This window comes from Sorex fumeus, unplaced genomic scaffold (genome assembly GCF_029834395.1).
Source record: "Sorex fumeus unplaced genomic scaffold, SorFum_2.1 ptg000075l, whole genome shotgun sequence".
In the NCBI taxonomy this organism is placed as follows: Eukaryota; Metazoa; Chordata; class Mammalia; order Eulipotyphla; family Soricidae; genus Sorex; species Sorex fumeus.
The window spans coordinates 25,164,438-25,185,465 of NW_026606132.1; the positions used below are offsets into that span (position 1 = coordinate 25,164,438).

At 49.5% G+C, this 21,028-nt stretch overlaps 1 protein-coding gene across 1 annotated transcript in view; it reads left to right on the forward strand.

The window, feature by feature from the left end:
• Positions 1-9,394, forward strand: part of MTM1 (myotubularin 1) — a 113,585-nt gene extending 104,191 nt beyond the window's left edge. The window contains exons 14-15 of the mRNA XM_056130175.1: positions 1,074-1,250; positions 9,040-9,394. Coding sequence (XP_055986150.1) covers positions 1,074-1,250; positions 9,040-9,207 — 345 coding nt within the window. The 3' untranslated portion in view covers positions 9,208-9,394. The remainder of the gene's footprint in view (positions 1-1,073; positions 1,251-9,039) is intronic.
• Positions 9,395-21,028: the final 11,634 nt, after the last annotated feature.

Here is a 21,028-nt window from a genome sequence, read left to right on the forward strand (position 1 = left end):
CCTCGCACTTGCAGGGGGTGCCCTGCCGCCCTCTGAGGCATCTCCCTGACCTGGCTCTTCGTTCCTCAGCCATGCGTAGGAAGAGTTCCCAGTTCTGCTTGTGTGTGTGCAGGCGTGCACGCCTGGGTATGGGGGTGGAGGTGGGGCCACACTCAGTTTTGCTGAGGGGGTGCTCCCGCCTCAGTGGTCAGGGGTCTCTCCTGATGGAGCCCAGGGCCCCAATGCAGTGCTCGGGATGGAGTTGGCCCCTGGCAGGACAAGCACCTTAACCGCTGCAGTATCTCTCCAGCCCAATTTTCCTACGTTTTTTTTTCTTTTTCTCTTTCCCAAGGTCTGGGATTTTTTTTCCCTCTCGTTTATGGTCAGATTTTGTCAAAATAAACCCTTCAGGAAAAACATCACGCACAGGGGAGATTCTGTTGACATGACAGTTAGCAGACTTGACAGTGAATCTTGCAGCGACGTCCTGTCACTCCCGTCACAGGCAGAGCTGGCGGGGATGTCGGTTAAACATCAAGGTGCCTGAGGAGGACCTTTCTGTGTGGACTAAGATTCCCGCCATCCTTGGGGCCAGAATGCGCTTCCAGCAGCAGAGCAACTGGCCTTCCTTCTGCGAGGTCCTGGGACCCAGCCCTGGTGCCAACATGACCCTGAGCATGGCTGAATGTGTCACTCCCCGCCCCCCCCCCCCCCCACCACCCCCCCCCACCAGAAAAGACTTTGTTCTAAGAAATACAAACAGGAGAAACGTCTCCGGGATCTCGGATCACTTCCTTTCTGCTGAATGTAAAACAGCCTACTGCCCATCTGTCCATAAATGCTTTGCCCAGCCAGGAATAGCCTCCTTAGGTCAGTGAACTGCATTCACTGTTCCAGCTGCCGGCACCTCTCTCCAGGCCATTATCTATGCAAATATCAGTAAGTGGCTGCAGGCTCTCCTGGGCCGGGCCTTTGAGCTATTATGGGTCTGATGTAAATGGGTGATTCAAGTTGCTGCGGCAAATGGTTTCTCGGGATTTGCGTTTGTTTTGTACTCCCTTGACTCAGATCTCCCACTTTCTCTTTCTCCGCAGAACGTTACAGAAAGAACGGTTTCTCTCTGGTCACTGATAAATAGCAACAAGGAAAAATTCAAAAACCCCTTCTACACTAAAGAAATCAATCGCGTTTTGTATCCAGTCGCCAGCATGCGTCACTTGGAACTCTGGGTGAATTACTACATTCGATGGAACCCCAGAATCAAGCAACAAGTAAGTGGAGCTACACTGTTAAATGCAGGCATGAGCACTTAACCGCGGGCACTGTTAAATACGACTCCTGTACCGCTGTGCTGTTATTTTACAACCCGAGAGAGCGGATCAGGCCAAAAAACATTCGCACTTGATTTGACACACAACTTCAGTTAAAATGGTGTATAATTATGAAGCCATCCTTGCTGATTGGTGTTAAATTCCTCTGCCAACATAAATACTCTATAACTTTTTTGAAAACTAGAATGCAGATGGATTTAAAGCTCTGGAAAATCTGTGTGTTATGATGTCCAAGATTTCCTTTCACTGGGCCAGAGTGATAGTATAGTGAGTAGGGGGCCCGCCTGACACACAGCCATCCTGGGTTCGATCCCCATATGGTCCCCAAACCCTGTCAGGTGTAATTCCTGAGTGCAGAGCCAGGTGTAACCCCTGAGCATCTCCAGGTATGGCCCAAAAACTTTTAAAAAGAAAAAAAATATTTTCTTTAATTGCTTAAAGTCTTGGCTGGAGACACAGTATAGGAGGTGAGGCACTGGCCTTGCTCCTGCCTTCTTCAGAGACCTGCTTCAGTCCCTGGTGTTGTATTTGGTCCCCTGAGTACCACCAGGGGTCACTCTTTTTTTGTGGGAGGGTTTGGGCTAAACCTTGCAGTGCTCAGGAATTACTCCTGCAGTGCTCAGGATAATATGGGATGCTGGGATTGAACCTTGCTCTGTACAAGGCAAAATGTCCTACCCACTTTATTATCACTCCACAACCCCACCCCCTCCTCCCGACAGGGGTCATTCCAGCACAGAGCCAGGAAGCTCTGGGCTCCATCAGGTGAGGCCCGATCCTCCCATCCAAAATAATAAGTCACCTGAAGTATTGTCACACCATAAGAAAATTCTTTCCTCAGACTTAAATGACTCATATACTCATTTGGATATACGAGCTCGGTCAGCTCACATCACAGTACCTTCTGCTGAGAGTTTTCACAGAAAAGAAATCATCAAATCAAGTTGTTTGGCCATTACCCATTAGAAATGAATCTGACATTTTTCAGGGTTTGGGCCGCACCTGGCCACTCATGGCTCTGCACTCAGGGATCACTTCTAGTGGAACCCCAGAGAACCATATGTGGGTGCCAGGGATCAAACCAGCATCACCTGCATGCAAGGCAAGCATCTTACCCCCTATACTCTTCCCCTCCCCCCCCCAAAAAAAACCCAACAGCTTGTTTATTATTAAACAACAGCTCTGCATTATATTAAAAACACACTTGGACTTTTCGTTCTTCCACTCCCACCCCATCCAATCCCAAATCAGATGAGAAACGCGGCGTTTTCAGCAGAGGCCTAGGAAGTCGCTCCATGTACCGATGCACCGTACAGATGCAGAATCTGCATTGCTCTCTGTGAGGCTGCGCACCTTTTCCTGTGCCCTTGGAGACTCTATTCTCGCACTGTGACAGCTCAGAGCCCACTCTGAATGGCTGCTGGACGGACACTGCCTCTTCCTTTGTTGATGGCACTGGGCAGCTGGCCACCTGCCAGGCTCTGCTCTCTCCTCGTTGGGGAAATGCCCACAGTAGGCTACACTCTCGTCTCCGGGTCTGTGCGGCTCGCATGAAAAGCCTTTGCAGTTTAGCAGTGGTTGAAATGTGTGATCTTATGGACACTGACAGATTCTGAGCTCGAGAGCATTTACTCGTTTAGGTGGAGATTTGAGCAGCACATGGAGGGGATTTATTGGGTAGTAGTTCTAGCATTTCGAATCGCAAGTCGAGAGGAAATGGGAATTTTCCCGGCGTTCTGAGCGCTGACACAGACGTGGTTCCTCTCCTAGTTAAGACCTGCCATCGATGAGCGCCCTGTTTGTCCAACACGCGAAGCCTCTCCCCTTTTGGCGCTCTGGCAGGTAGAATGGCCACCACTGCTGTGGGATTCTGTATTCTCCCTCGTCCATTTGCACTTGGAGAAATTCTTGCAGTTCAAGACATTTGGAATGCTTCAGTTCTGAATATACAGAGCTCCTGCGAATTGCGTGACAGGTTTGAAAGGGGCTTCATTAGAAGAAGTTAGTGTAATAACGCTGTCCCCCCTAACTGTCACAGAGCTCGGCCACGGGGAACTGAGCCAGGCGGGCCCTGCTGCTCAGTCAGTGGTGGCGCTTTCGCTTCTTGAGACTGTAAATGGTCTAGATTGTAGATGATCTGTGAACTTCATTTTAAAAGCCAAGTAATTTAAAAAACCCTTCTCTATAGCTTCCAGAGCATGAGGGATCTCTCGCTCGCTCGCTCGCTCGCTCGCTCTCGCTTTCTCTCTCTCTCCCAACACACAACGCGCACGTTCCTCAGCACTTTGTATTTTCATCTACCAAACACTGAGAGTTTCTCCGAGCCAGGCATTGGAAGGAGGGGCACCCCAGGATTAAGAAGAGGCAGAATTTGCCCACAAGCAGCCCCCAGGCTGGCAGGGGTGCCAGCAACGTAAGCCGATGATTGTAATGCTGGGAGATAAATAGAGTGTGAAGTGAGCGCATTAGATTGCCTTAAAGCTCTTACGTAGAGCATTATTTCATACAGGAATAGATTAAAATCCAATCACATAGGACTCTTAAAATCGCAGAATGCAAACCCCAAAGGATGTACTTAACCACCTCAAAGTGAGATTGCCATTCAGCTGTGTGGCACAGTCGGCATGGAGGCTGTTCCAGGGCACCCCCTAGCACCAGCCTGTGGCACCCCGTCCATGTTGAAAGAGCCAGACACTTGCGAACAGGCTGTTAACCTGGAAGCAGGTCAGTGTGCTTCTCAAAGCGAAAGCCGCCACCCCTGCTCCAGAGGGAAAACTCAGCAGAGCTGATAGACTCCCAGTGCTTACATTTGACAAACGAGCAAGAAGCAAATTGGTGCTTTGATGTGACGCGGGAAATGGCTCGTGCCCAGAGCAGAAGTGTAAATGAGTCATGTTATAATAAACCTTCCAAACGGGACCTTCAGCCCCCAGCGAGCCTCACGTGAGCCTGGGGGTGTGGGTGGGGGGAGCCCTGCTCTTTCTGTAGCCTGAGTTCAGTCTTGCGTAATAGTGACTGAAAAAGGATGAGCTGGTGCCGTGGGAGAAAAAATGCAAGAAAAAAATGAAAATAGCGACTGAAGGATGAGAATAAGGATAGTCGATGGTTAACGGTCTGACCTGGGTGGGGTGCAAGTCATTTCTGAGAAAAGTTAAAATGAATCAGGTATGAGAACAGTTTGAGGCGGCCTAATGGTCACTCCCCCCCCCCCCGCCCCCTGCAGAGAAGACACCCGTGGCTGCAGGGTTCATTTCCCAGATGTCGAGGTGAGGTACATACAATATTTAAAGTCACCAGACTTTATATTTCTTTTTTTAATTTTTTTTTTTTTTTTGCTTTTTGGGTCACACCAGCAATACACAGGGGTTACTCCTGGCTCATGCACTAAGGAATTACTCCTTGTGGTGCCCAGGGAACCGTTTGGGATGCTGGGAATCGAACCCGGGTTGGCTGTGTGCAAGGCAAACGCCCTACTAGCAGTGCTATCGCATCAGCCCCAGACTTTATATTTTGTTTCCCACTATTTCATCTTCCCGTGTGCGCTCACAGATGATTCTTCCATTATATCCACAAAATAGTTTTTTGTTTGATTATCAGTTGACACGGTCTCTCAGTTCTCGTTAACAAGCCTGGATTATCCTTACTTGTAAAACTCTTTCTGTCTCCTCTGGAATTTCTTTTTTGTTTGTTTCCCAGTTTGGGAGCCAGACGCAGCAATGCTCAGGGCTTGCTCCTAGCTCTGCACTCGGGGGTCACCCCTGGTGGGCTCGGACGGGGCTTTGGGGAGGAAAGGTGGCGTGGCTGTGTGAGGTAAGTCCCGTACGCAGCCCACTGTCTCTGCAGCCCCTCCTCTTGCAGTTGATTCTACAACCCTGTCATCTGCGAAAGTGATTGTTTGCCTTCTGGTTTCTTTTGCTTGTCAAATTGTAACGTGCTGATACAAGCACTCGCTGATTGTAGTACTCATCTGACAAAAGGCAATTTTTCGGAAAAACAGACAATTTCAGCAGGGAGCAGCCAGTTTTAACTTGACATCCCAACTCCCATAGAAATGGAAGGAAGAGGGCAGAGAATCTCATAAAGGGATTAAGGCACTGACAGAGCCCGGGTTGTTCCCCGTGCCACAGGTAGTCTGCCGAGCACTGCCGGGCGTGATCCTTCAGTGCAGAACCAGGAGTAAGCCCTGAGCACCGCCGGGTTGTGGTCCAAAATCCCCGCCCCCCCCCAAAATAAGAAATAGAAGGAAGAACTTACAGTGGAGATGATACCATGCTGAGATCCATATTAAGCAAGAACTTGCCCCTGCCCCCAAATTCAGAGATAAGAACAGTCATTCCTCAATTTCCCCATGCCCACACACCGAGCCTGACCGTTATTTTATTCAGGTCAACAGCTAAGACAGTGAGCTGCAAGGAACAAGCCAGGAAGAGATTTCATTGTTCATCTTTACACGCTGTAGTTTGGAAACCGGCATTCCTGCTCACTTGCTTGGTTAAAACCCCCTCTTGCGACCAGCAAACAGTTTGGTTGCTCTGAGAACACGAGTGACTCCACGGTTTTGTAAGCAAACAGCTTGATGGCAATCGAGTTCTTTCTCGAGCATCAGAAAATAGGGGCTGGAGGGACAGTACCAAAAGTAGGGGCCGGGTTAACGCATGCGCACAACTCTGGTTTAGTCCCCAGTACCCCAGATGCCCCCCCCACCCCGAGCCCCGCCAGGAGTGACTCCTGAGCACATAGCCAGGAGGAAGTCTTGAGCCTCACCAGGTCGGCTTCAGGTCAAGAGACCAGAGGGTTCTGGCGGACACCCTGGAGGAAGGAGCGGCCTTGCTCTGTGTCCGCATCCCTGAGCAGAGATGCGGGGAGACAACGACGCAGCGTGGTATGCAGTCGCCACTGTCTGGAGGCGCGTGCGGGCCCTTCCCCACAGCGTCTCCTCCCGCCTTCCGCAGCTCAGGTCTTGGCCACTCCATCCTCGCCGCTGCCCAGCAGACCCGCTTAGCCGGCTGGCTCTGTCTCAGTGCCGCCGCCCCCTGCTGGCCCTCAAAGCCCCCACGGCCCCCTGCCTGGCTCCCAGTCCCCGCCGCTGCCCTGGTGTGGCTGCTGGGCCGTCCAGCTAGTCTGCCAGACTCAACTTACACTTCCTTCTTGACTCTTCTCAGCATGCCATTCAGAGGGGCCCGGCACACACCGGTGACTCTAATCCAAACCCTTCCTCCCACCCCCCGCCCCGCAGCCCCGGGCAGCGCTTGCTCCCGCACTGAGCATCAGCCAGGCTTGGCCCTGAGCCACTGCTCCCCCCTCGCCTCCTCTCCAGCATCTCGGTGCTGCTGCACCACCTGCCAGCAGCCTCTGAGCGCCCGCTCGTTTGGATTTGTCGTTTGTCTGTCGCCCCCTGCTGGAAGATAGATGCCATGAAGTAGGGAACCGGGCCTTCTCTTTTCCATGGCCCACAGTCTCTTGCCCGGTGTCGGGCGCTGGCCCAGATGTTGCTGTTCTAAACAGCCTCACATTCTGCAAAGCCTCGCAGTGAAGAGGGCCCGTTTCCAGGGAGAATGAGGTTCTGAGACCTCTCCAAACCGGTGAGCTTCTGGAACGCCAAAGGTCGCAGCCGTTCCCGCAGAAGTGGCATGGTCGCCCCTTGGCACCTCGCCCATTCTAGATTGGAGGATGTTTCCAAAAGATACGCCTGCAGGTAACCTGCCAGTGTGACCTCATTTGGAAGAAGATCGTTGTGGGTGTAATTCAGGATCTCAGGATGAGCTCATCCTGGATTGAGAGGTGTCATAAAGACAAGGGCAAGTGTCCTCGGAGGAGAAAGGAGACGCGAGCGTGAAGGAGGAGATGCCACAGGAAGACCAGGTGGAGACGGGAGTGATGCGACTGTGAGCCAGGGGACCCAGGAGCCCTGCAAGTTGAAAGGGGCCAGGAAGGACCTGCCCCTTGAGTCTCCCTGCGACCTGCCCCTTGAGTCTCCCTGTGGCCGGAGTGTGCCCCTCTGCTTTGCACTTTGGGTCTGAAGAAACAAGAAATAACATTTTTCCCTTTTTTAGATATGTTTTTTATTTCATAAAGCACTGTGATTTACCAAGTTACTCACAGTTAAGGTCTCCTTTTTTGGACCACACCCAGCAGTGCTCAGGGCTTACTCTTACTTCCTGGCTGTCTTGGGGACCATAAGAGGTGCCGGGAATTGAACCCAGGTCGGCCACATGCAAGGCAATTGCCCTCCTCACTGTACTATGTCCAGCCCCTCATCATTGAGTTTTAGCTATATAGTGGTCCATCACCAATCCCACCACCAGTGTCAACTTCCCCCCTGCAGTGTCCCTGGTTTCTCTTCCAGCCCCCAGCCCACCATCTCAGCAAGCACATTTTGAAGTGTGGTTGCTGGGGATTGGATCTCTCGTTTCCGGTCCTTGACTCTGGCTTGTGTACATAGCCATGACACTCTATCACCCGTGTGCCTGAGTGCCCTGGATCCTGGCTCCCTCTCTGTGTTTTATATCCACCCTTCTTCTCCTCTCTGTCCTCCTTCCAGTCCGCGGTCAGGGGTGGCTGCTGCTTTCAGTCAGTGCATTTGTATCCTCGTGCCGCAGCTTCCTCGGAAGTCACCAGGGTGGTACTCATAGGTGCCAGGCAGCTTCCTCCCACTCTGCATCTTCACACATTCAGGGACGCAGGACAGTTCGAGCGGCCACTTGCAGTAAAGAGCAGCACTTCTGGAGGCGCTGCGCTGTTTCATCAGGCCTTCACATAGTGCTGGAGCTTTCTCGAAGCTTGTCTGTGATCTCTTCAGAGCATGATTGTGCCGGTGAGGGAATCTGGGGAAGGGGTGTTCATTGCCAAGCGCAGCTGGGTAATGAGCGACTGCATTAATACGGATACAGACGCGTCACGGTGCATTGCGCTTGATATTGACGATGCCCGCACGCCACTATCTCTGGTTCCGGCCTCAGTGCAAACGTGAAGGGTGAGCAGGTCAGGGAGAATCAGCTTTGCTTCCCATGTGCGGGCCTGCTCGGTCATCAAAGAAATCGGCATTGTAGGAAAATGAACAGTAATTTGACCCGCCTTTGCCCTCATGACAACCGGTGGATGATTCGTATTCCCATTTGGCTGGTGGAAGCACCCAGAGGGTCAAATCCCGCAGCTGGTGCCGAGGTCGACCCTAGATTCCACCCGAGGCCAGCAAGTGTCTCCCCCTGTCCCAGCCGTGCGTGACTCTAGGCCGGGCCACGTGAAAGACTGTGGCAGGGGAGAGACAGAAGCTGCACTCCCAGCACCACGTGAGAGCCATAGGCCAGGCAGGAGGAAGACTCCCAAGTGCCCAGGTGTGGGGAGCACGGGGAGCATCTGCACAGCTGCAGAGTCCACAGCGCCTCCCGGGCAGGCAGCCCCACCCGCGAGAGCATGGCCCTGCCCACTGAAATGGACAGCGTGGCGACCCACCCATGCCCTGAAAGCCAGAAACAGGGACATGGCTGAAAGGGCATCGCACGACTGAACTCAGTTTCCCTTAAAACGACGAGTCGTCTGGGCCTTGCGGGAGAAGTGCCATTCGGAAGAGTGTCTCGGATTCTGGAATGTTCTGCGGGCGGGGGCGCTGGGGCACTGGGTGCTTGGTGCCGTTTCACTTCCCGAGACTTTGGGACACTGTGTGGATGGATGTGGGGCAGCGGGCAGGGCGGGGAGCGTGGGCCGTGCTAACCAGTCTGTCCTTCCGCAGCAGCCTAACCCGGTGGAGCAGCGCTACATGGAGCTCCTGGCCCTGCGGGACGAGTACATCAAGCGCCTGGAGGAGATGCAGCTCGCCAACTCGGCCAAGCTCTCAGAGCCCTCCGCCTCGCCAGCTAGCCCCTCGCAGATGGTGACCCACATGCAGACGCACTTCTGAGGCTCTGGGCCCAGCGCACGACAAAGGCACTTGGCGACTCTCCTTGGGGGGCTCTGTACAGAGTAGATGCAAAGATTGGCCTCCGTGTAGAACTGCACTAACACCATCTTACACTCTTGAATATGTGCCTTCTAGAATACATATTACAAGAAAGCCACCGCGTCTCCGCCGAGCAGCCGGAGGAGAGGAACCAAACGGGGTTTGCACGACTCCTGGTCCCTTTTGCGAGAGCAGTATTTTTGAAAGATAAAGTGTAAACTGCATTTACCTCTTGAGAAGGGCTGGGTGGGGAAGATGTCTTTCGTGGGCTAAATCAGAACCAAGTTATCAGAAATGAAAGGGGACAAATGAATACGTGTTTGCGAAATGGACTTTCCTCAAGCTCCTCCTCCTAAGAATTGCTTTGGATTTCTCTAAAATGAACCCAGACGTGAAAGCGGTGGGTTGCTGCCAAAGTCCCATTGAGCTCGGCTTCCTAGGCCCGATCCCATGCAAGGTGTTCCAGCGGTTGCCAAATTGTGTAATATCCCAAGTCTCAAATAAGGGGCCTAAGGAGAAATAGCTTTCCCCAGGTGCCCCCCTAATTTTCCAGAAAGAGTATTTTTCTATTAATAATTATGGCGCAGTCAAATCTAATTTGACCTTTTTCCCCTCTGCCTGTCAATTACGTTTTTTGTGTGCTTTAATGAGCTTGCCTACAAGCCTAGCCCCCAAATTTAGGTGCCGGGAGCCCCTTCTACAGCACAGTCCAGGGGTGCCAGCTGCATTCTGCTGCTTGGGTGGCTATTTCACCAACTTTGCTCTGGTTCAAACACTCCTCAGCTAAGATGTAGGGCTGACCATCGTGGGCGCTCAGCTGACACTCCGGTGCCGTCCTTGGAAAGAGACATAGACACTGGTGGAGCCTATTGGCCAAAGTATCGTGTTTCTGAATTTCGCTCTCGTTGGTCGTTAGATGCCCCTGCCCACAAGCATCTATAAAAACTGGTTCTACAAATTTTTACTTGAAGTACCCGCCTGTTTGCTTTTTTCAGGTTGTTGTGTTTCTTTGTGTTCCGTTTTCGTAGTGTTAAATGAAATTTCAAATGCACACTTCTCTTTGATATCTGAACTAATTCATTTAGTAAGTCTATTTGTAAAAGCTAAGGCTAGCATTAAAACAATGTGTTTTGCAATGATTTGTAAAGGACTATTTATAGCTAATAATGGTTTTGTTTTCAATGAATTAAGAGAGATTAAATATATCTTTGTAAATTATTTTATGTCATAGCCTAAAAGGTCTACCAAATAAGACATCTCAAAGATCATAGTATAATGTATGAATTTTTGTATGTATAAGAAATTTTATTAGATATTCTCTTGCTTTTTTGTAAGTGCTGTAAATATTTCATAAATTAACAAAGTGTCACTCCATGTAAAAGAAAAAGAGCTTAATACTAATGGCTTAAAGGATTTGAGGAAATTTCATGGAAATGTTTTCATGCAATATTGACTAAAGACCTGCTGTAATAAATCTATTAACTCAGCAAAGCTCTCTCACTCTGGGAATGTAAGGGACACTGGGCTTCCGATCACTCAGGTACCTAAGTGACCCCCGTCTCACCTGCTCCTTCCGTCCCACGTGCTCTTTCTCCACCAGCAACCTCTGAAGACTCCCCCAGAGTCAACGGCGTGTCGTGGCGGTCCCTGTCAAGTAAGACTAGCTTTCAGAAGAGGGCTACACCATGTCCACCACAACTCCAGGCGGTGGTGGACAGTGAGCCTGACCTGAGAGCCTGACTCTCTCGGGGGCTGGCAACTAATACAGACCTCACACGTGCGAGGCCTGTGCTCTGCTGCTGAGCACCAGCGAGTGTCCGTGGTCAGTGCATCTAGGTAAGAATGCCCAAAGTTCTCCAGCTACACCCACTGGCTATCACCTTGTTTACCTATAGGCATCTTAAGAATATGAGGAAGATGGGGCTGGAGAGATAGCACAGCGGGGAGGGCATTTGCCTTGCATGCAGCCAACCCGGGTTCAATTCCCAGCATCCCACATGGTCCCCCGAGCGCCGCCAGGAGTAATTCCTGAGTGCAGAGCCAGGAGGAACCCCTGAGCATCGCCAAGTGTGACCCAAAAAGAAAAAAAAGAATATGAGGAAGAGCAATAAACAGAGATAAACCGTTTTTCTCCCAAAAATCAGAATTGGATTAAAATCATTTTCTTTTCACATAATTTCGGGGGGGGGGGGGGGCGGGCGGGCACACCTTGGAGTGTTCTGGGGCCACTCCCAGTGGTGCCAGGGGATCATGTAATGCCAAATATTAAATCTGAAGTTTCAACATGCAGAACATATACCCCAGCCCTTTATGCCATCTTCTCGGCCCTAAATGGGGCTAGAGGGCATAGGCTCTGGTGACCATTAGCGCACAAGCAGGGAGTACCCAAGGGTCAGGGGGCGGGTGGGATGTAGCATGCAACCCACAAGCAAGAATGCAGAGCTTCGTGGTCAGCAACAACTCCTGGGAGGTCAAAATCAATTGCAGAAAGAAATGGCTGAAGTGGTGAAACACATGCAGAACATGTGTAAGACCCTGAGTTCGAGCCCCGACGTTGCACGGTCCACCCCTCAGTACTGCTTGGTGTAGTCCTGGTTTCCAAGCCCCACCTAGGACGCCCTTATGCAGCACATCGGGGTCAGGGTTATGGTTCAGGGATTGAGCACTTGCTTTGCACATGTGAGACGCTGGGTTCAGTTCCCAGCGCTGCCAAAATAAAGGTATAAAGCAATTAAGTGTAATAGATTGCAGTTGGAGTTTTTGCGGATGACAGACTTGTGGGAAGAATGATACTTGAAATATCAATACGTGAAATAAATCTCAGTAGACAGATGACTCTGGTAAGGAATTATTGGAAAGTCTTCAGTCTTGAACGTATTTGGAGGATCAGCAAAGTATTCTCATATCCTCGTGAGACTTGGATTCAGATACAGATCATTTTTTACTTGCAATAGTCCGTGCTTTAAAAGCAAAAGGCAGTAATGTATTCAAAAGCTTAGACAAACTCTAAAACCAATTACAGAAAGAAATGGCTCAAGTGGTGAAACACATGCAGAGCATGTGTAAGACCCTGAGTTCGAGCCCCGATGAACTTGCTTAGCAGTTTGAGAAGTTGGTTTATTTATTTACAGTAGATACTTTTGTGCTGCCGAAATCGAGTGCATTTCACAATGTATTCCACATAGATTACCATGCTGCCACATTTCAAGAGCTTATTATCACAGATGGGCCTTAGAAAAAGAACCCTTGGGGCTGGAGCAATAGCACAGCGGGTAGGGCATTTACCTTGCACGCGGCCGTCCCAGGTTCGATTCCCAGCATCCCATATGGTCCCCCGAGCACCGCAAGGAGTGATTCCTGAGTGCAAAGCCAGGAGTAACCCCTGAGCATCGCCGGGTGTGACCCAAAAAGCAAAAAAAAAAAAAAAACTTGATGGGTTAGGGAGCAGCTTTGGGGACAGACAATATGAGATCCTCTAGATCTGGAGGCCTGCAAAGAGACTTCAGTGTCCAGCAGCTCCCAAGGCAGGTGTGAACTTCCCCTTAGCAAAGGTTCCTTCCAAATCCAAGAGGACCCTTCTCAGAAGAGCACTTTGGCCACTTAAGCCCCTGGAGTATTTCCGGCATATGGTGACATTAACATCTTGCATTAGAAACATGTTTCTGCTATTAAAAAATCACTTTTTAGGGGCTGGAGCAATAGCACAGTGGGTAGGGCATTTGCCTTGCATGTGGCCAACTCGGGTCCGATTCCCAGCATCCCATATGGTCCCCTGAGCACCGCCAGAGTTAATTCCTGGGTGCAGAGCCAGGAGTAAGCCCTGTGCATTGCCAGGTGTGACCCAAAAAGCCAAAAAAAATCACTTTTTAGAGTTAAAAATGCTTTATATATGCAAGATTTTATTTTTCCTACAATGTGTCTGTCAGCTGTTACAACATCATTTAGGTGTATATGTCATTCCTCATCAAAGTGCAGTCCCCTCTCCACAAAAGGGGAAGCAGCCAGTTCTGTGAAAAGTAAAGAAATTCAACCCTAAATCAAGCTAAATATTTTTGCCAATTCAAAATACAATAAGATTCCATGCTAGCAGGATTACAGCGAAATTGATATTATGGAACGTCATCGGAAACACTGTCGTTAACTTCACCTTTTTTAAAAGGTGGTTTGTCAGCTTATAACACATATATCATCTCTTACTGTTCTGGAAGTCAGAAATCCAAAACAGGTCTTAACTCACTTTGAGTCAGCCTGTTGCAGGGGTGAATTCCTTCTGGAAAACCTAGGGGAGAATCCCGTGCTTGCCCTTTCTAGCAGTCGGGGCCCTCTGGCTTCCCTGCTTGGTGACGCCCTCCCATATCAGACAGTCAGGATAACAGCTTCAAATCCCTGGACTCTTTGTACTCACTCCCTGCTGCCTACAGCTGGTGAGTTTCCCAAGTGAGAGGTCAGACACAGACTTTTTGTGTGTGCATTTAAGAGAGATTTTTATAGATGAAATTGAGGCTCAGTGCTGAGACCACTCTCCGCACACATGAAGGTACTGGCAGAGGGACAAAGCCACGCGGGTTCCGGGGCCGAGACCTCCAAGCCTACTCGAATTGGAGTTGAGCATCTTCCACCCAGATCCTCCAAATTCCAGTAGGCGGGGGTCACACCCACCACCTGGCCCCCTGGCGCCGTGTAATCCCATCAGCGGCCAAGACTCAGAGACTATAAAATTCAGATCCCGGAACCGCGTGGCCGCATTCGCGGCCGCGCGACATCTTAACAGAACTTTTTTTTATGACATCTTATTGTCTTATTTCTACTTTGGACAAACTTGCAGGCTATCGAATGTAGCCTGCCCACAGGGCAGAGTCTGGCAAACTCCCCGTGGCATACCAAATATGCCAAATACCAGTAACAATGATGGGTCTCACTCTCCTAAACAGCCTTGAATATAATCTCAGGGCTAGGATGAAAGAGACGTTACTGGGGCCTGCTCGAGGCAATCGACGAATAACAGGATGATGAAATGAAAAATGAAATGAAATTGAGGCTCAGTGCCAGAAGTATTCATGTAAAGTAATATCCCTTCTACTGTGACCTAGACCAATCCCAGCAGGGTTTTGTTTGGAAACTTGGAAAAAGTGGCTTTTCCAAGGATTGCACAGCCAGCTGGAAATATGGAGCAATTAGCATGAGTCCTATGCAGGGATCAGCCACCAGGATAGAGGCAAACAGAAGGCTTTGGAGCCAGGAAGGTGCTCGTGGAGGGACTTTTTGAGAATGTTTCCAGAGATAAGTCTTGAAGGTTAAGGAGTTCAGTCACCTCTTCCATCAGACCACAGCAAGAGACCACCCCAGAGCACATACTTGCAACCCTTTTAAAGATAACAGCAGTCCAACTATGAACAAGGCTGTGCCTCTGAAGTAACATTTGTGAAGGGATGTGTTAGCCCAAGGATGTCCACAAGCTAATTTTCAGAGGCCCACAGATTGCAAATTGAAGAGGCAGGGATGGGAACCTGGTTTTTCTGCCAAGAGTCACTTGAGTACCAGTAGATGGACCACAGGTAGTAAGCAAAAAGCATCCGTGTCTATCCCATCACGTACCAGGGCCAGGCCATAGGATTGTTTCAGGCCCTATGTGGCCTGTGTGCCAGAATGTTGCCCGCCCTGGCATGCAGGGGGAGTGGAGGTTGCAGAATGAAGGGTGTCAAGCAGATGACCTTGGTAGGACGATGATCCTTGTTTATCAAGATAGGACCTATGGAATCACAAGGGTTCTTAAAAGTAGGAAAAAAAGAAATTCAGCCAAGTATGGCAAGTGCCAGTTTTGCCCTGTGAGGTTCACCTGGTCATTGCTGACTTTCAAGGAGGGGCCTCAATCCAAGGAATGGCATGGTCTCCAGAAGTTGCAAGTCAAGGAATGGACATTTCTTCCCTCCAGCCTCCAGGAGGAACATAGCCCTGATCCCTTAATCTTATCCCAGTGACACGATGTCCGACTTCTGACCACTATAAGAGAACAGATATATATGGTAAAAGATGCTAAGTCTGTGTTACTTGTTATGGCAATGAAAGGAAATTAATATGAGGGGGTAGTCAGAGCCCGATTAATGTTCTCAGCCCCAACTAATATCAGAGAAATTGTAGGGAAATTTAGAATAGCCTGGAACAGAGGAGGGGGAAGCAGATGAAAATGTTCATGGGGCCAGAGAGACAGTACAAAGGGTAAGGCACTTGTCTCATGTGTAGCTGACCCTTTTAGGTCCCCGACACCATATATGACCCCCAAGGACCACCAGGGTCACTTCTGTGCACAAAGTCAGGAAACGTCTGAACACTGTCAAAACTGTGGCCAAATAACCAAAAAGAAAATGTGATTACCCATGGGCTTCCTGTGATCCAGACCCAATTCACTTCACTCCACACTTGCAAACTCAGGCTCCTGGTCTCGTGATTCCCAGAGGTGCTTGGCTGGAGCATGTACTCTCCAGAAGAATATACCTTTATTTATCTATATCGTTGCAGGGGCTGGAGCGATAGCACAGCGGTAGGGCATTTGCCTTGCACGCAGCCAACATGGCCGACCCGAGTTCGATTCCTCCGCCCCTCTCGGAGAGCCCGGCAAGCTACCGAGAGTGTTCGATATGCCAGACACAGTAACAACAAAGTCTCCAATGGAGACGTTACTGGGCCCGCTTGAGCAAATCGATGAACAACGGGAGGGCCTTTACTTTACTTACTTTTCGTTGCATTATTATAGGTTAGGTAATAGGATTACCATAGTGCTCAAGTTTCTGATAGTGATGTATGAATGAAAGTTACTGCACACCCCTACCACAGAAATAATCATGATCCTCCCCTGAGTCATTTCCCCTCTTATGTTCCTCTCCCAACCCAACCATCCTCCCATTATTTATTGATTGACAGTTATGGTTTTAGTGCATAGCATCACCCATAGGCTGAAAACTCTCAACTTATGCTCTCTTGTTACTTCCTGGCAACCTATTTCTTTTATTTATTTATTTTTTTTATTAGTGAAACACCATGAGGTACAGTTGTAGACTTACAAATTTTTGTGCTTGGGCTTCAGTTATACAATGATCAAGTACCCATCCCTCCACCAGCGCCCATTTTCCTCCACCACGGGTCCCAGCATCCCTCCCACCGCCTATCCCCTCCTTCCCACCCTGCTTCTGTGGCAGGGCATTGTTCTCTCTCTCTCTCTCTCTCTCTCTCTCTCTCTCTCTCTCTCCTTTTGGGTCGTGTGGTTTGCAAGAGTGCAAGAGAGGCATTGAGTGGCAATCATGTTCGGTCTATAGTCTACTTTCAGCATGCTTCTCCCATCCTGGGAGGATCCACCCAACACCCTTTATTTGGTGCTCCCTTCTCTATCTGAGCTTCCTTTTCCCCTACCACGCGTGGCTGGCCTCCAAGTCATGGAGCAAAATTCCTGGTACTAATCTCGGCCACTCCTGGGTGTTAGTCTCCCATTTTGGGCAACCTATTTCTTTGCTTCACCCTTCATCCCAAGCCTGACAGTCTCAGGTTTCTATTCTAGTATCCAAGATTTTTTTAAATCAACTGATACTGTCTCGTCCCTTGATTTGTTTTTCTACACACCACAGATTAGTGAGATCATCTTATATTTGTCCTGCCTCTGGTTTATTTCGTTCAGCATGACAGCCTCCAATTTCACCGAGATTGCTTCAAATTGCATAATTTTGCTTTATAGTGGCCGCATAGTATTCCACTATGCACTACAACTTCCTTATCCACTCATCTGCTGTTGGACATTTGGGTTCATCCCATATTCTGGTTATTGTACTAAGAGCTGCAATGAGTATAGGTGAAGAGCACACCTTTAATACTTTGCCGAAAGAAAGGATCAGCTCAAGAAAACAAAAAATATTGCATGTATCCACGACTGCCCTCACCACAGCCTGAAATATGTACTCTCTCCATTTTTCTAAATAATACTATTTTACTTCTGCCCCCGTGCCTGGCTGTCCTCACCGGGGCCCCTTGGAGGGAGGCAGGTTGAGTTTCCCTCCGCCCCGCCCCAGCAGCCGAAGACCTCCAGAACCAGCCACAGCCATGCTGAGACCACTCTCCACACGTCCGGGCAAGCCTCATGCATGAAGGAACTGGCAGAGGAACCCAGGCATGTGGGTCCCGGGGCTGAGATCTCCAAGCCTGCTCGGATTGAGACTGGGCCTTCTCCACCCAGATCCCCCATCTTTCAGTAGGTAGGCGTCACACCCACCAGCTGCCGTCAGTGCCAGGTTGGTCCCATTAATGGCCAAGACGCAGAGACTATAAAACACACAGCCACATTTGCGGGCGTGTGGCATCTTATTATCTCATTTTTCCTTTGGAGAACCCGGCAGGCTACCGAAAATATCCTGCCCACACGGCAGAGTCTAGCAAACTTCCCGTGTCGTACTTAATATGCCAAATACCAGTAACATTGGTGGGTCTCATTCTCGTAACCTTGAAAGAGCATTGAATGTGGCTCTTTTAAAAATCTCAGGGCTAGGATGAAGGAGACGTTACTGGTGCCTGCTCGAGGCAATCGACGAACAACAGGATGATTGTGATTGTTGTGACTATTTTACTTCAAAAAAAGTCAAAGACGGGGGCCTGGAGTGATAGCACAGCGGGTAGGGCATTTGCCTTGCACACGTCCAACCCGGGTTCGATTCCCAGCATCCCATATGGTCCCCATGCCCCACCAGGAGTAATTCCTGAGTGCAGAGCCAGGAGGAACCCCTGCGCATCGCTGAATGTGTCCCAAAAAGAAAAAAAAAGGTCAAAGTCCTCAGTGAAAATCAAACTGCAACAAAAGAGCAGGATAGGACTTATGACACTCCAGGTCATATGGAAGATCTGTACACGCAGTGAGGTTAACCTGACTCAGGAGATTCAGGGAATTCAATGGCGAGCCTCTTTGGCCACTCCAGATTCAGTGATGCCAACAATTGTGGACTGAAATTGACCACGATGGGAGTATTTATGCCATAAAATCAGAAAATGCTACAAATTGAGTTTTTTCCTTCTCTTAATAAAAAAGCTTTTTCCTCTCAGAATTGTAAGCTCATAATTGAAATTTTACCAGCTCACCACTAAATGTAGCCTATAAAATTCTATCCATATTATCCTTAAGGACATAAAATTGAGGTCACGGTGGTTTGTCACTTGAGTTTTTAGATGCAACACCGAAAGCACATCCATGAATGGAATACAAGAAGATGGACCACGTCAAAATGAAATACTTCTGCCCTGCAAAAGTTAAGAAAATGAATGAGACAAGTCACAGACAGAAAAAATCTTTGCGAAGGGGCCGCAAAAACTCCATTCATAGCCCAGCACCTCTGGGAATCACGAGACCCTGAAAGATGTTCTTTGATGGATGGGTGGATTAAATGGAAATGTGTGAATGCAACCCAAGAGATAGTACAGTGAGGAGAGTGCTGGCCTTGCATGCAACCAACCCAGGTTCTATACTTGGCATCCCATATGGTCCCACAAGCTCTGCCAGGAGTAACTGCTGAGCACCACTGGGCTGGGTCCCCCAAACAATAACAACAATACAAGAAAATGTGTGGGCTGGAGAGATAATGCAGTGGGGAGGGCTCTTGTCTTGCACGTGGCCAAACAAACTTACATCCCCAACACCCCATATGGCTTCCCCGAGCTCTTCCAGGACTGATCCCTGAGAGCAGTGCCAAGAGAAAACCTAGAGAACCACTCGGTATGGTCCCCACAGACAAAAAAAATATGGAGAGATGGGCTAAAACATATATTTTGCATTCAGGAGGCTTGGGTTCAATCCCTCACACCGCTTGTTTCCCTGACAGCATCTATCTGCAAGCACGGAGCTCAGAGTGAGCCCTGAGCACTGCAGGATGTGACCGCCCCAAAGAAGCCAAAAAATGTGATTTCTATATACACAAAATGGAGTAGACTAGTAACCATTTGCACCTGCAGGTCCACAGGTAGTTGTTGAAAACTGCACTGACAGTTCGATGCTGAAAAGAAATTAGCTATGAAACCATGGGAAAACATGGGGAGGAAACGTCCATACTTAGCGTTATGGGAAAGGAGCTCATCTGAAAGGCGACATACCATGCATCAACTCTGACATTCTGGGAAAGGCAAAGCTATGCAGACATTAAAAAAGCAGCAGTTGCCAAGGGGTGGGACAAGGGAGAGAGGATGAATAGGCAGAGCACAAATGATTGGGGGGTGGGGGCAGTGAAATTACTATTTGTGGCGCTGTAATGATAGATACATGTCGTCATACACTTGTCAAAACCCACAGCTGTACAACATGAAGTGACACCCATTATAGAAATGATGGATTTCGGGAGAGTTCAGTGTGGCAACGTAGCTTCACGGCTTCTAACAGAGGCCCTGCTCCAGCAGGCTTTGTGATAAGGGGGAGACTGCATCTATGGGAGGAATGGAAAATTGCTACCTTACTCTCACTGTGACCCCAACACACCCTCAATATGATGCAAACACAATGCGGGGCATATACAAACAGTGTGGATGCCAGAGAGCTCCACAGGATCGGTGCAGGCCCTACATATGTAGTACATCTATAAACATGCCTGCATACATGTCTATGTGTGTGCTATGTACGGGCATGTTTGTCCATGCACAGTCTCCCTATGTCAAACACACAGGCTCCAAGCAGAGATGGGGAAAGTGTTTCCAGCTGAGGAGGAAGATGAAGAGGTGAAAAATCATTGCTCTCTACGATGTATAGATGACTGCCAAACCCTGCCCCTCCCAGCCTTGCACTGCTGTTCAAGTGCACCCATAGAACACAGGAGCCCAAAGTCTGAGTCCCTGAGTGAAGAGAGGCGCTGGCTCTCTGAAGGGCGGCGCAGACCACGGTGTAGCGGGGAGGACCCAGTCTGACTCAAGTTGAGGGCAGAGGGCAGACAGAAGCTCCCGCAGAAATTATCTCCATCCTCCTCAGATCTCTTCCCTCATCTCCACAAGGGAATGTGCCCCTCTTTCTTTTTATTTATTTCTTTATTTATTTATTCTGAATACCCATCCCTCCACCAGTGCCCATTTCCCAGCACCACGGATCCCAGTATCCCTCCCACCCCCCATCCCCCCATCCCACCCTGCCTCTGTGGCGGGGCATTCCCGTCTGTTCTCTCTCTCCTTTTGCGTGTTGTGGTTTGCAAAAGAGTTAAGCCTGCTTTTCAGGGAGAAACGTTGGATGATTTACTTTCCATTGATCACTTTGTATATAAGGAGATGTCGCACGGCCCCCTCTTTCAACCCTTTCTCCTATGATTCGTCCTTCCTCCAAAGCGGGAAGGCTCCTGTCTGAGACTGAGAGGGAAAGCTGTCCCCCAGGAGAGGGGACACACAGAAGCCAGCTCCAGCCTGATGAAACCCCTGACAGACCTCAGGGAGTCATCGAGAGGTGAACGTTGCCCTCTTCCACGTACTTAGAACTGTGGGAGTCAAAGCCTAGGTCCGAGGGGCACAGACTCAGCCTGACAGAGAGCAGCAACAGGCCTGCTGAGACGACGTGTAGACCAGAGGGTGGAGAGCCGGGCCCTACAGTACCCAGCTGAGTTTTGCCTTGAACCTCTGGGGCTGTTGGGGAATTTCAGCCTTGTTGGACTGGGAAAAAACAAAGGCAAAGCAGGGGATTTGTCCTTTATTAACCCCACATAATGCTTGAAATATATACAAAGTTAAAGGTCAGAAATAGATGGCGAAGGGAGGATGGGCTGGAGAAAATGCTGCTGAGAGAGAAAAC